This window comes from Strix aluco, chromosome 16 (assembly GCF_031877795.1).
Source record: "Strix aluco isolate bStrAlu1 chromosome 16, bStrAlu1.hap1, whole genome shotgun sequence".
Classification (NCBI taxonomy): domain Eukaryota; kingdom Metazoa; phylum Chordata; class Aves; order Strigiformes; family Strigidae; genus Strix; species Strix aluco.
Window position 1 is genome coordinate 16,832,658 of NC_133946.1, and position 16,011 is coordinate 16,848,668.

Genomic DNA, 16,011 nt, shown 5'->3' on the forward strand with positions numbered 1-16,011 from the left:
TTACATTGTTAACATTCATTCTTATGATTTTTCAAGGTTATTTTGCTACCTCTCCAATACTCGTGCACTTAGTGCTTGTTTTCTGAACGGAGTTGCTCTTGAGTGATATGATTTGGTGTCTATGGATCATTCCATTCACATGAGTTAACACTCAGTGTTATGCAACTGCTCTGTAATGCTCCTGCGTTTCAGTTGTCAAGAAGACACTTCCTAATGCAATTGAGTAGTAGCAACTGTCATTTTTCTGTTTTGGGAGGGGAAAAAAGTTACAGTCAGAGAGTGCTATTCCTTAGCCTGCTTTCCTAAAGCAACAGGGGTAAAACAGGTCAGACCTATGTATGTCCATTGGCCCTTCTCCCTCAATAGTGTTTGAATCCATGGGTTGGTATTAATTACGTTTGACAGTGGGCTGCCTCATGGCCACAGTTGGCAGACTGAGCAGAGATGGGCTGGAGCTATACAGGAGGATGGAGATACTGAAGTGTATGGGGAGAGGGGATGAAGCACTTAGGAGGTACCAGGAAATATTTCAGTGGGATTGTGTGATGAGTTAAAGGCATTGCGAAACAGTTGAGTGGGGAAACTGAGGGTGCGGAATATAAATCACAAAACCAAGATTCTGTGGATGTACTACTCTTGTTTTTAGTAGTGCTATAAGTGAAATCAGAACAAATGTTTATGTAAAGATAGTATTGAGTGATTTCTTTTGCTTGAAAATGAATGGTTCTCTGGTATACTGCCTTCCAAATGACACTGTTATCATATTCACTCTTTCTTCTCAGGAAAGCACCCTGTGCTTCAGGAGAAGAGCTTTTGTTTTGTTAGTTCAGTCCAGTTTGGAGCTACTCACAAGAATGCCAGAAGTGAGAAAGGTTTTGTCCTGTATGTACTGAAATAGGATGCTCAGAGGTATTGCAGAATTGCACTGATCACTCGGCACTCTCTCAAACACAGCAAATTTGCTTGTATCTCTGCACCTGACTGCAGCAGAGAGTAGAACATGTCTGTGCTAGCTTTAAGCTAGCTGTCATGGTTTGGAAAGTAGCTGTCAGTCTAGAAAAGGAAGTTTGGAGCTCAGCACAGCCTGTGAAACCAATGTGGGCTACTTGTATTGGTACAGGGAGCCTGCTGGGAGCTGGAGACCGCTGTGGCTCAGCTGCTGCTGCGCCCTGAGAAGCCCTGTCAACAGCTGCTCAGGTGTGTTCCTGCTGTATTGCACGGGCTGCGGTGCGCAGTCACGGACCTGAGTTTGGGCTGAATTTGAGTCAGTGATCAGTCTCAACATAAAGACATCCTCCTGTTAGGTCCCCTGGGCTAACTGGTTTCTTTGATGTATTACACTTTCAAGTCTGCTGTTGCTCTTGCAACTAGACGTAACGTCAAACTTTGTAATTTCAAGTATTAATGTGTGTGCCAAGATTGTTCAAAGTAGTTTGGGTTGCTCTGCTTATCAGGGCTGAGCTGGTGCTGACACTCACAGGCAGTATTTGCCATCTTTACTTACCAAAATTAGCTTGCTGGAGTTCTGTCATCTTTGTTGTATTTGTGTGTAAGTTTGTGCAACTTCCCTTTTAGATTGGTTTACCGATGTGGTTGGAAAGCACTTATATTGTTTCAGATACACTGACTTGCTTCCCATTAGCAGCCTGGTGTGTGAATAATGATTGTAATAACCCTAATAATACTTTGCAAATTGAGTGTTGCACTCCTTGCAATAGATATTTAAAGATCTTTTCTTTGAGATATAGTTTCATTTCTACACAGATCATTCTTGTAGTACTTTTTTTGGCCTTCTCCCTCATGATTCATGGATACAAAATTCACATTCAGGGAAGACTTATGTCTTAGGTTTCCATAGTTAATGAACGTAACTATTTCAAACTATTTCATGTGTATAAACATGTGAAGTTCTGTGATGATAAACATCAGTAAATATTTAGGAGCCTGCAAAGTTTACAGTAAGATTAACTATGTGAGCCGAAGCTGAATCCCGTACAGCCGGGTAAGGCAAGCCCATAAGGTCTAGTTATAAACCATTATTTACTTGTTATTCCTTATTTATAATGAACAATTACATGGATAGCCCTTAAGAAGGATTAAGACTTCACATGAATCTGACTTTGCTTTTGTGTATGAATTTTAAATATCTTTTGTGACCTTTGATTTTTTTTTTTTTAATTTTTTTTTTTTTAATCACTGATCTTTTTTAGTAGTTCTGCTGGTGGGCCACTATATCTCATTTATACTCAAAAGAGTCAGACACAGATATACTTGGTATCTATCTGCCATTTCCCTGTCATCCTGAGTTCCTGTAGAATATTTTAATAATTGATTTCCATATAGGAAATGAGCTGCTCATAAAGTCTTAATTGATGATATTTGGAAAAACTTTTCAATTCTGCAGTTCCTCACATCCTCTCCTAGCCATCACTTCTCCATCTCCTCTCATCCTTCCCTTTCCAAGAGCGTTAGTCTGTGAGCACCTCTGGTGCTTTGGGAACTACTTGTGCAGAAGATGTTCGTACTGGTGTAAGAAGCAACCCTTGTGGCAGTGGTCTCTGTCAGGGTTTGGGAGCAGGGACAGGTGTTCTCATACTGCCTCTCTCACCTTATTGCTCCGTGACCTTGACCACATCTTAAATTACCTTCTTGGCTGACTACCTAGCAGGCTTAATGTGTATACAGTACTTTGAACACGAACAGAGTTACAAACGTTGAATTGTAGGAAGATACGAATGCCAGGTTTACCTAACGTCAGCGCTAGCCCAGATGCCCTAACCTCCGCGGTGCTTCACACTCACTGACTTGCCCAGGGCTTGCCATTACTGTGAGCATTCCTTTCCCAGTCACAGACCCCTTCTGCTGCTTCCTCCATGTACCTGTGTTCGTGAAGATGAGACATAATTGAAGCTGCTTTGCCTGTATACCAAATAAATCATGGAATTAAAAAATTGTGAGGGAGGAGCACGATCTGATATCCTTTCTGTTCATTTGTGTAGATCTTACTCATTTTAAATGTTACTCATACGTCTGAGGAGACAAAGTGGTATAGAAGTACAGAAATACACAGCAACAGCTTAAGTTTTGAGTTGTTAAAGCAAGTAGGAGTAACTGAGCATCGTGCTGGGAGCCTGCATGCAGGCCCCACTCCTGCAAAGATTTAAGGATATGCACAACTTCAGTAGACTTACTCACAGCCTATCCACAGTGTATAAAATTAATCTTATTTAAATATTTGCAGGATGAGTGTTTTAACAGCGTGGAAAAGAGTGACTGATTAGGTTTGCTGTGTGTGAAGAATTTTCTCCAATTTCAAGTAGATAATATTTCGTCATGAAAAGGACCTGCGCTTTTGTCCTTACTACTCTTTTGTAAAGATGCCTCTGAAAAACTTATCACAGCACGAACATAATCCTATTCATAGGAAATATATAGTTACTCAGTAGCTTGTATTAAATTTATTTTTCTCAAATTTCTTGTCAGTTGCCAGAGCTCATTTAGAGGGGGAGATGTATAGTACAAGGAAATATTTTGGTCATGGGATCTCCTTCTTTTAATGCTGACCAAATGTCCTGTGCCTCTCTTTACAGCTTCCAGCTACAGTTTTATTCTGAGCATTAGTGAAGAGGAAGCCAGGGTGAAGGCTTTGAACGAGTACCTGAGCACTCGTAGTTATATCCAGGGGTTCACATTTTCACATGCAGATGTGGAGGTATTCAGAAAGTTTTCGGGGCCACCTGTGGACCAGTATATCCATGTTGTCCGGTGGTACAGACACATAGAAGCAATCTATGATGGCAGCAGTGAAAAAAATGAGCCTTGTAAACTTCAAACAAGTGAGTAATACGAAACTGGTGGGCAGGTTATAGACTAGCTGACATTGTATTGGTTTTTATTGCTGAGAATTCCTGGAAGTTCCCTTTCATACTCTCTCGCACACTTTAAAATTTACCATATCAACTTGTATTCAAGGTCTTGAAATTCTTCTTGCATACTATGTAATTGATAGATCCTGACCTATTTGAATGTTAAAGCTCTGTTTCCACATTTCTTTGATTTTAAAATTCCTCAGTGTACAGAATTCGATTGTGTATTTTCTTTTAAAAGCTAGCCACTGGATTGTAAAAGAATATGCGGGCTTTGGCTTGTTCTCTAAAATACCAGGATTTGCTCAGTCCACTTTTTTTTCCCTGCATGGATAACTAAATAGTTGTTGTATAATATACAAATTCATAATAAAGTAAACTGAATACTGCCTCTTATGATTGTTATTAACACTGAATTTCAAGAAGAATGTTTGGGGTTCTTTTTTAACCCTGGTAATTTAGGCATTGCTGATGATTTGAGGAAATACTAACCGGTTAATCTAGGTCATTGTGTAAGCATGGGTGCTGGCATTTTTGGGAGCTGCATCACTCTCCTGGGTTGTTTTCCAATGAGCTAGTCTAATTTAATTGCTTTATAGTGAGATCCTTGCTCAGGGAGTCATGAAATAATTAATAATAATAACACAGAGCTGTTGTAGTGCTTGCAATACCTACAAATGAATGCATAATGTCTGTCATTTTTGCTGATGGTTGTAGACTAATATTACTCCCATGCCATCTTCTCACAACCTCTCCTTGTATGTGTTCTCAATTCCTAGCAGACCAGCAGTTAAAATCAGACTGCTGTGAGTAGATTCTGTATGTGTGTGTGCCTGCATGCGTTTGTGCTGGTTATTGATTTCCTTTCAGCAGGGAAGGGATCTCAGCTGTAGCGCTGGCTCTATTAGCAGATTTAATGCCACTAACTGCAGTTTGTGTGCAGACTTTCATGGATCAGGCTGGAACAATGAGAGAAAAGGTTTCTGTTTTCCTGTCCATGAAATCTTTAATGTTAAGTCTTTCTGAAGGGTTATGTCTTGTTATCTTCATGATCTGTGCATGTGTATCTGAAGTCTGAAATGGTGTTCTGCAGTGTTCACTATGAAAATGACATGTGAATCTATCACACTCCTTAGACCTTGGATATTTTATCAGGTTTTTTTGGGTATCAGAGAGCTCCAGGGGTGGATTAGAGCAAATGAACTTCAGTTCAACCAGGGAGAAGACTATAGCTGGTCGAGCTGTATTTGAACAGACTGTGCCTTTCACTTTGCCCTTGGTGTCCATGTAGTGGATATAACATGACACCTAACTCGCAAGCTGAGAACTTTAGGGTGCGATATCTGGGTTTTTTTCTTATGTTTGGTGTGGTTGTAAGGAAAAAAAGCTTTACAGATTTATCTTTTATTAGAGTAACCCACATAGCCTTCTTTCCCCAAGGGAAATGTTAGCCACAATTAAGCATGACAGAGTAATCTTTGTAAATCAAAGAGTAAACAAATCCGTACCTTGGTATATGGTCTGTGTTATGGATAGGCTGCTCTTGAACTTGAGGTGTTCTGTTCAGGAGTACCTCATACAATGAAATGCATAGAATAAACACTTACTTCCGTGGACTCATGGAGATTAAATAGAGTCCATTTGTGAGACAGAGTACTACAGTTAATATCTTTCTTATTTAGGCAGTTATTCAAAAAAGGAAGATGAGGAAGAGATTAAATTTTTTACACCAATGAATGTTTACATTACTTGAAGCTTTTAAGCCAAAATATTCATATGAAGATATTGGGGGTAGCAGAGTTAATGAAGAGCACCCTGAGACACAAGATCAGAAAGGCAATTTTGTTTGCAAACTATACAAATAGTTTGTATAATATTTTAATTGCAGTTAAAATGCATACCATGAGAATTCCTAAAGACAGTGCTATGTGTATTAAGCCAGCAACCTTGCTGTATTTTTGAATTTCCTGGTTTGCTTTCATTCCTAGTTAATGGGATAATTAGTTTAAGTTCTTTACAGTTGTAAGCAGCCCTGTGCATAGCAAACTGCAACTCTTTGACAGATGACATATTCATACTCTTGTTTGAAAAAGACATGAGTTTAACAACAGTTAAAAAATTTAGAAGAAAACAAATGCAAGAATATTGTCACTAATATTGCCCTAGGTTTTATCTACTCTCTTTGACGACAAAATTTAGCCTCTTGCTGAATTGGAGCATATTTGTGGTAAATGAGTGTGCTCAGAAATGCCTTGTGTACATAGCAACAATGTATGATAAAAAGCTGAGGTTCTTTAAACCTTTTGTCTCCCCTCCCTCTCACCCTGAGTACACATACTCTGTCAATATTGGCTCTAAAGACTAACTCTGGTCTGTGAAGATTTTTTGCAAAATCTGTATGAGATCTGTGATATGCCATCACAGTAAAATCAGTGGTGTTGCAGAAAGCCCAGGACTACCATAACACTTTATTAATAATTCATTAAATTTTAGAGCTCTCATTAGTGCTTTAACTGAATTGCATGCTCTTACTTTTATACCCTCTTCCTTCGTGTTACTTGGATCAAAGGTTAATAGGCATGGCAAGTCAGAGATTAGAAAATAAACTTGATTGAAATAATTTACTTTGATTTTAGTGGCTTTGTAGGAAGCTCTAACAAAAGTAGTTGGATTACTAGGATTGGAGCTGCTTTGTCTAATTATATGTGGTTTTTTTCTCTTTAAATAACTTAGTGATGTGATAAGGAGAAAATGTTACATTGCAAATCTGTTTGTGGAAAGTTCTTTGCAGTTCCCTTTAAACTATTTTTTCTCCTAGGTAAAGGCAAGCGTGTGCAGCCCCCCTGGTCTCCCCCTGAAGGGACAAAACATTCTAGGCTCTGCCTCTACAACAGCCTGACTCGCAATAAGGTGACTAAATGAAAGAAAAGTGGAGATTTCTGTAGAAACACAAATAGAGAGAAGTCATCAAATGTTTATTTCTTAAGTGTTTACCCTATCAGTAGATGGGTTTCTGGGTTGTATTTTGCAGAATGTTAACAAGCATGTGTCAGAGATGCTGCATCAGTCAAGTGTGTTTACTGCGCAAGTGTTATAATATACACAATAAATATACATATACTACAAGTGTGTGTATGTATGTGTATATTGCATAATGTATAGTTCCCAATTGCAAGTTATCGTCATGCAGAATAGCCAGGGGTTCAGCTGTAATGCACATAAGTATAGGCAATGTGAACAGAATAAAATCACAGTTTCTTTATTTGGATGTCTGTGTAAAAAAAAGTCTTGCCAATTATAGTACTGTAACATAAACTGGTAAAACTTCTTGTGGTCTTGTTTGAAGGCCCTTTGGGAAAGAGAGGAAAGAGTAAAAATACTAATGTTATATGGGATGTAGTATCCAAATATGTGTGAAATGATTATACTCTGTAACCTTTATCAGTGTAAATGAAAGCCTGATCTTCCCTTTTACAGACATAACTTGCATAATGCCCTGCCTAGTCCAAATCTTTGTAATCTGATATCTTGATTGATAAGAGTACAGATAACATAAGCAGCCACACCCTGTTCTCTTTCTTACATGATAAAGCTAGTGGTGATCTTTTCTTATGGTAAAACTGGGAGTGGAATAACTATTCCTTTTCTGTAATTATAATCCCTGTTTTCACATTGTAATCTCCAAATATGGTGTTACTGACCTGAGATCATGACTTCAGTTTTTTCTGATCACTGTACCTTCCCTTTCAATTAAGGAAATATTTCAGCCTCAGAATGGAAAAAGGGTCTTGTGGTATTGCTGTGGTCCAACAGTTTACGATGCTTCTCACATGGGACATGCCAGGTACTGCAGTTCCTTTTTTTGATATAGGTAATAACAGTGCCTATTGGAAGCAAAAGGTTAATAGAAAAAGGTACTTTATTTAGATGAGTGTATTACTAGCAAATAGTCTCACTATACTCAACACTTGACATTTGAGATTAAAAGCATGTTATAATATTATGTCATTGTGTGATTAAAAACTTACTAGTAGATGATGAAAAATCAGAACTGTCGTAAAATTGTGGACCTTGAGATTAAAGTAGTTTGTGCATAGCATAGAAATGGACTCGAGGTGTTCACTAAAAACACCCCTATATCTTTTATGTTTTTAGGTCATACATCTCATTTGATATCCTGAGAAGAATCTTGAGGGATTATTTTAAATATGACATTTTCTATTGTATGAATATTACAGATATTGATGATAAGGTAAAGTCTTTTTAAATTGCAATCTAAAATACTGTACTTTGAACATGGAAGTCAGAGTTGTATGTAATTGCCATTTGATAAGCCAAGATAAACCTTACACTTATTAATATACACATACATTTTGTACACATTGGTTTTTCTCAGTTTTGTAGCATTCCTAAGGTAGCAAAACCTGTGTTGTATATAAATGAACGCTGTCGTAAATGATGAAGACTAAGCATTTTACAGAGGTAACTTATTTGCCTGTTGAGATTCCTAATTAACTCTGTTGAGGTACCTGATTAACTATGTATGGTGTGTTTAATTTGTATTACTGCATGTAATTCTTGTACCTTGTTAAATTTATAGGGATTCTGAAATGCCTTTGGTATGTAATAGGTTTTATTTGCACTTTATGTAAAACTATGTGTCGCTTCAGAAAAGTATGTTCACATTTCTGCTCTGTAGATCATCAAGAGAGCAAGACAAAATTACCTTTTTGAACGGTATAGAGAGAACAAATCGGCACCAGATCAGCTACTTGAAGATGTTAAAACTGCCTCAGAGGTGGGTGTGGTATTTAATCCCTGCTAGTGTTTTAGGTTCTTACTCAATAATGTAGCAAAGCATCTAAAAAATGCCTCTGACTGCTACCTCCTTAAACTTTGCGCTTGTTTCAGTTTTTCTATTGAACTGTTACCACCCATATTAGAAATGTGATTGGAACCGCACATCACTTTGATTCTTCCATTGTTTTAGAACTGACTAGAACTATCGTGTAAAAGACATGCCTGATCTTTGTGTCCTTAGCATTTGTTTGTGAGTGCATGTATATTGTTGTTGGGGTGTTGGGGAAAAAGCTCAAAAAGCATTTGGATGTTTGTGTTAGAATTCAAACTTTAAAAATAACCCTTTGAAATAGTTTTTAAATGGTGATATGTGCATAATCTTTTAAAGCTTGTGAGATTTCTCTTTTGTACCATTGATGGCCTTGGAAAGAGCAAAAAGCCTCCAAAGCTTTAGGGATTTAATAAATAGTGTATGCTGGACTGAAAGTGGGGGAAGGCGATTCTCTGCTCATTTTTAACACTACAGATCACAAAGAGATTACCAGTCTAATGAATTGAATGCAGGCCTGGGAATAGGAGGTCTGGGAATTTTACCCAACTGTCATTGCCTGACATGCTCTCAGAGCATAACATTTAATCTCTATGTTTCACATTAAAGCTTCTTCTTTTCAGATTTGTGTTAATCAACTGTGTAATTGAGGTGATCAACTGCATAGAAAATGAAAATTACTGAACAACAGTAGTGATGATGTAGTAATTTATAAAGTCTTTCTGAAAAACTGAATTCAGATGTGAACTAAATTCTTTCAACTTCTTTATTTCTGATGAGGAGTATGTTTCAGGAGTTTGATATCAAAGCTTTTCATGTGGCATAATGTATTATTCGTCACTAGCAAGATACTATGTGGCTAAGATAATAAATTGTGTATGGAACATAGTGCTACTGTACTGCAAGTTGCTTTCTAAATTTTTTTTTAATTGTAGCTCTTTTCAGTTAAATTAAATGAGACGACAGACCCAGATAAAAAGCAAATGTTAGAAAGAATTCAAAATGCAGTGAAGTCTGCTTTTGACCCTCTACAAGAAGCTGTGCAAGCCAAACTCCCCGCAGAAGAGATCAACAGATGTCATGAGGTCAGTTTGAGCTCTGTTTTAAATTATATTTGGCTTATAACTGTTAGGGGTTTAAAAAATAATATTTAGCTTGTAGTGATTCCCTGAAACATTATGGAAATTTTTATTCCTAAAAAGAGGAATGGTGGGCCCGAAGACTTTTTAGTACTTTGCATTCAATACAGGAGGTTTGATCTTTGAATCCAACTCTATAGTTTTTGCATGCTGTTTTTATCAGTGGCTTTTTTTTTCCCCTCCTACTGTGATAATTACTCAGTTATTTTTACCGTTCCAGTGGGGATTTTTCTCTTGCATATATTTAGACTTTGACTTTTTTGTCTCAATGAATTAGTTTCAGTATAGATTACTGAACATGCATTTATGACATTCCAATACTGGTGGCGTTTTTCTACAAAAGTGTTTCTCTTTCTGGTCAGAGAAAAAAGTACATCCCAAAAAGTTATGCTCAGGATAATTTTTATCCAAAGGCCGTTGCATTTAGCGACAATAATCCTATTGACTTTATTGGGCTTTGGTAGTGTCCCAGTAACCTAGTCAGTCAATATAACTACCATCTTTTAGTAATTGGTTTCTACTGTCATCTTTTCTTGCTTTCAGATTATTTGTGATAATTACTGTAGGAAGCATAGGGTATGTGCTCCCTTCTTGAGAAGACTCTCTCTAAATTACATTTTTTAAAAAAGTCCAGCTATTCTAATATCAAGTGCCTTTATAAAAGTGTATACTGACCTAACAGAATTTTAAAACCAACCAAAATCTAAACAATCACACCTCCTATATCCTATTGTAAAAACCCCTCATCTTTTAATATCAGACTGAACTGTATCCTTGCTGATGTTCAAATTAGTCTTTCAAACACTTTTCAGCAATGTGCACAGAAAGGCTTCTGTTAGGATTATCCAGTAGTAAAGGGGGGAACAGATGATGTGATATAACTGCAGGTCCCATCCGATGTTCACAGTGTAAATTCCACATGCCTACTTCAGTGATTGATATCAAAGTAGATATCACTTATCAGTTCATCTTCCTTCCTCTGTTTGTTTCATCCATATTTATGAAGAGCAATATGATAAAAATCTGGTAGGAACACAGGTTACTCTGTATTCATAGCCAAGTGTCTTTTTCCTTAAGCAAACCTCTCTGTTCAGAGTAAGATCTTTCTGCAGAGTTTAAACAGGGCAAGTCTTTGATCAGTTGCACTTACAATTATTGTTCTATAGATACTGTTGGAAGAAGCCAAGGATTTGCTGTCTGACTGGTTGGACACAAAATTTGGCAGTCAGGTGACTGACAATTCCATATTCTCAAAGCTCCCCAAATTCTGGGAAGGAGAATTTCATAAAGATATGGAAGCGCTCAATGTAAGTAAATAAACTGTTTTCTGTTCTAGAAGTGTATGTGCCATGCCTCGTATTACCCAGAATACAATTTAGGTCCTTAACAGCTTTCAAAAACCTCATATTGATAAAGTATTTTCTTTAATGTGAATAGGTAGCTGTTAAATTAGCACCTGTTCTGTTTCCATCCCAACAATCTTAAATCCATTGTGCATGTTACCAGAGCCAGTTAACTGTTTGACGTGTGCACTCTATCCCTTCCCCTTGGTGTAACATGGGCTTATAATCATAAACTGATCCAGAAGTTTGAGATAGAGTCTGATAGCTGCACAAGAGAGCCCTACCAACCTCAGCATTTAGACTGACTACTTATCGGTCTTCAGTCACTAAGAAATTTTGTGATGATAACAATCAAGGACAGATCTGTCTGTGACAGATGAAATGTCGTGTCATATGCAGTGGTTCAGATCAGTGAAGGTTTATTTATTTACCTGCAAATCAGAGGCACTTATTGCCTGTTCTGTTGGAAGTGCCAGTAAGTGGAAGAGCTGACATCTTCTGTGGTAGCTTGTTGTTAACATAGTCTTAAAGGCTGAGGAAAAAATGGCCACAGCACATTGCTTCAGAGCAGAAAGCTTGAAATAGGAATCTTTGATTCTACTGCCAGTTGGTTTTGAGTCAATTTTTAACCAATGTATAATATATACATATTTAATGTATATTTGCATATGTATAAATATATATATATATATAAAAAATACATAAAATTCTACTTTTTATCTATAGGTTTTACCTCCAGATGTTTTAACACGGGTTAGTGAATATGTGCCAGAAATTGTGGATTTTGTGAAAAAGATTGTAGATAATGGTTATGGGTAAGTTTGCTACTGGATGCTTTTGTTGTGTGTTTATACTGTATCAGAGCCAGAAGGATTGCTTTCAACACTTAACTGTGAACTGTTTTCTCTGTTTTCTTACGCAATAGTAGTCTTTTCCAGAAGTAGTGTTTCATCAAATATAGAAACTTCAGGTTCCTTCGCAAAAGACCTATTATTTCTCACCTGATGAAAATGTGCTATTCTGTACTTCTTATGATGTCTTACAAAGAGAGAAGTTAGATTATTAAATTTATAGGGTGAAATCCTCATTCATTAAAATAGTCAAAGTCCCATTCACTTGAACTTTGACTCCTGGCCTTCAGCAAGGGGTTTCAAAAGTGGATGCCCGAGTAAATGGCTAGAAATTAGTTGTAAATAGCATAAGTCAAAAAAAAAAAATTGATCATGAACTGTTTTTCTGCTATTGTCTAATATAAAAAGATGTTAGTTGTTTGCCCTTTGATAATTTTTATTATGACTGTCAATGATTTGTCTGAGGACTTTTATGGTAAGTCCTTAAAACTTAGGCTCATCTGAGTCATCTTTACAATCCTGAGCAGTACTGTATGTCATTTCACTAGAGAACTTAAGTTTAAGAGAGTGATTTTTGGGATAAAATTCAGTTAAGTCTTGGTAGAAAGTTAGCTAAACAATGATCTTTAACTTTTCAGGTATGTGTCCAATGGATCTGTATACTTTGATACTGTGAAGTTTGATTCCAGTGAAACACACTCCTATGCTAAGTTGGTTCCTGAAGCTGTAGGTGATCAAAAAGCACTTCAAGAGGGTGAAGGTAAAAAGGGGAAATAACATTTGCTTAGGTTGCTGAAGAAACTGATGATGTGTTGATCTCTTCAGTTGTTTTCACTGACATTTGAATTAGTCAGAGTTGAATGGTTTACCTGCTATACTTCCTTTACTAATAGATTTCTTGTCCAAAGTTTTGAAGCTTGAGCCTGCCCTTTTCTGAAAGCTTTTAATTGGAAAATACCAAGAAACATTATTCATTCTAGGATGTTTTGGGGTTGTGGGTTTTTTTGTTTGTTTGGGGTTTTTTTGGTCAGAATTGTAAATAGCTCAGTCATTTGACTATAGCCCAGTTATGTGCCTGTTCATCTGGTTCAAAGTAGGAGGAACAAAGACTTCAAGCTGGGTCTTCCACATGCCAGGTGAATGCTCTCCACTTCAGGCTGTGGTTATTTCACGACAAAAATTTGTGTTCCTCTTTCATACTGAGAATTCTTTTCACTTTGTTGTGATGGACTAAATCCAAATACAGATTTTTTTTGAGTCAAGTTATAGCAGAGTAGCAGCTTAAAATGCTCAATAAACCAGACTCATTAGTTATTTGCTTCTAAGGTTGTACAGTTTTAGTAGCAAAGCATCCGCAAAGTCTATCAGAAGAATATTAAAAGGTTTTCATATAACACTCAGACTAGGTAAAATAAGGGCCCTTGTACTAGGTGAAACTAGCAGTATCTGAGAGAAGCAGCTTAAAGTGGATGTGGTTTCTCTTCTTCATTAAGACCGTTGTAACTGAAATCTTCTAGGTGAAATAGAAGGTGCTTGTCTTTGTGGTAACATGAATGTGTAATTTCTGCTATGTAACAGTCAGTTTTGTTGAATTGTTGTGTCCTTTTGCAAATAGGAACCAATGCTGAGTGATTAATGTAACTAACCAAGAGTGTGCATACATCAAGTTATTGCTTGTCAGCTTAGCTGCTTTGACTCATTTGTGATGATTGTCCTTACCCTGACAGATAATGTAATTTTGACTATTACAGGCAGCAGAAATGCTGAGCTTTGAAAGTTGCAATTAATGTAAATAAAAGCATAATACTTTGAAGTGCATAATGTTAGATATTCTAAACAATTGAGATTGCAGGTATCTCAATCCGTACATCAAAATTAATTGACAAGTTTAACCTTGACAATTTTGTCTTTATCCTGGATTCTTGTGTGGTAGATGGTATTGTTAACCACTTTAGTGTTTGACAGTACTGCAGAAATGGTAAATTTCCTGTGTTTTAAAGATGTTATAATGAGAGTACCACCTAAATGGTGATAAGGAGCTAACACCAATTAATGCATAACACATCTGTGGTGGTAACAAAACAGTAAACAGCTATTGAACAACTACCAGCCATTCTGTGCAGCAACTGAGATTAGAGGGGTGGAAGAAATATCCTGTGATCATGTTGTGTGTGCAGATTAAGAAAATCCTAGTCTTAATTTGGATCTTCCTAATTTTGGCGTGAATTTGATTCTGTAGTCTTACTTGTCTATGAGTATAGGGGGTTTTGTTTCTATATTTCTTTTTCTGTAACTACAATATTGGAATTGTGCCTGCAGAGAGAATGTAGATGAATCTCACGTCCAAACTTAGAAAGCAGTGCAGCTGATACTACTTGTCAGATTTCCTGTCAACCAAACAAAACCCCAAAGGATTATCAAGGTTAATTATGAGGAATTTTGAGGGCTGAGTGTTTTTATTTTCTATTTATTCATTTTTTTAATTTACTTGATGTGAGGTACAGCAAGGCTAAAAATCAATAATGCTGGTGTTTAAATAAAATGTATATATTTACCTTTTCTCTTCTGAAAGGTGACTTGAGCATCTCAGCTGATCGCTTAAGTGAGAAGCATTCTCCAAGTGATTTTGCTTTGTGGAAATCTTCCAAGCCAGGAGAGCCTTCATGGGACTCTCCATGGGGAAAGGTAAGGACATTATAATCAGGATTTAGCTCTTCTACGCCTTATTAAATAGCATGTTACACAAATACTTTGCTTCATCTCATATTAATAATGTGTAGATTATCTTGTATTCAGTCATAGATTCTGTTGCTATGTTCATTTAATAATTTAGAATGTGTATCAGTCTGTCTGTTTGATACCTTTTAAGCAGAAGTCTGCATGCAGACTCATGATGGCTGTTACTGATCATTTGTCCTCTATTTATCTACAGGTTTTATCTGCAGTAATTTCTATATCTTCTTTTTTCCTTGTGATCAAAAGTATTAATGTAATTTTTAAAAGAATAATAAGGATAATCAAAGCATCACAGATGTATATGCCATGTTTGATCTTTAAATCCAACAGTATTACTTCTATGAAGCTGAGACTGAGAATCTTTTTTTTCTTGGTAGAACTGTATCTCATTTCCTCAGGTGTGTAACTGCTTAGGAGCAGAGCAATGAGGGAATGATACGTAGGCAGGAGCAGAAGACAAATAAGTAGTAGCCACATAATGTCTTTTTCTTAACAGGGACGTCCAGGTTGGCACATTGAATGTTCCGCGATGGCTGGATCCATTCTAGGAGAGTCAATGGATATTCATGGAGGGGGTTTTGATCTCCGATTTCCCCACCATGACAATGAACTGGCACAGTCTGAGGTGAGTGAACTGGCCTTCAGTTTCTGCAGTGAAAAAGCAACGTGCTTTGCTTTGACTGCAACTCACACAAATCCATCGATTAATTTTTAAAACTTTATCTGTGTTTTGTATAAGCATAACTTTTTGGTCTCAAGATTTTATTCTTAAATGATCCTATTTCATGGTAACTATGTAAACAGCGTTGGGTCTTCAGGGTTTTTTGTTTTTGCTGCAGGCGTACTTTGAAAATGATCACTGGGTTCGGTATTTTCTGCATACTGGCCACTTAACAATTGCTGGCTGTAAAATGTCAAAATCTTTGAAGAATTTCATTACCATAAAAGATGCACTAAAGAAACATACAGGTAAAAATTACTTTGGAATTTGAATGCTTTTGATGTACTTTGAGGGGCGACTGTGGTAATTTTGTTACTCAGGCATATAATGGAGTTTCCAAAAATGGCTAACTCCAGGTGTCTTTCTTCTTCACTAACTTTAGAACAGCTTCCTTGTTCTTTGTTCCTTGTCAGTATTATCTGTATGGATAATAATGTTCTTGCTTTTTTGGTAGATGTATTGATAGCAAGAATGTTGAAAATTATGTTCTTAGCCACTGCATTATT

The 16,011-nt window shown here is 36.8% G+C and overlaps 1 protein-coding gene across 4 annotated transcripts in view; it reads left to right on the forward strand.

The window, feature by feature from the left end:
* CARS1 (cysteinyl-tRNA synthetase 1) overlaps window positions 1-16,011 on the forward strand; it is a 34,379-nt gene that overhangs the window by 2,408 nt on the left and 15,960 nt on the right. For 2 of the 4 annotated variants that reach the window (XR_012625367.1, XM_074841654.1), the window contains exons 2-14: window positions 3,591-3,836; window positions 4,649-4,672; window positions 6,685-6,776; window positions 7,622-7,710; window positions 8,022-8,118; window positions 8,566-8,664; window positions 9,651-9,800; window positions 11,021-11,161; window positions 11,924-12,012; window positions 12,687-12,808; window positions 14,621-14,733; window positions 15,281-15,409; window positions 15,624-15,753. Coding sequence is in view for 3 of the 4 variants with exons in the window: in XM_074841654.1 (XP_074697755.1) it covers window positions 3,591-3,836; window positions 4,649-4,672; window positions 6,685-6,776; window positions 7,622-7,710; window positions 8,022-8,118; window positions 8,566-8,664; window positions 9,651-9,800; window positions 11,021-11,161; window positions 11,924-12,012; window positions 12,687-12,808; window positions 14,621-14,733; window positions 15,281-15,409; window positions 15,624-15,753 (1,521 nt within the window). In the remaining variant the exon portion in view is untranslated. The remainder of the gene's footprint in view (window positions 1-3,590; window positions 3,837-4,648; window positions 4,673-6,684; window positions 6,777-7,621; window positions 7,711-8,021; window positions 8,119-8,565; window positions 8,665-9,650; window positions 9,801-11,020; window positions 11,162-11,923; window positions 12,013-12,686; window positions 12,809-14,620; window positions 14,734-15,280; window positions 15,410-15,623; window positions 15,754-16,011) is intronic. The other 2 variants (XM_074841655.1, XM_074841656.1) reach the window with 2 other exon arrangements.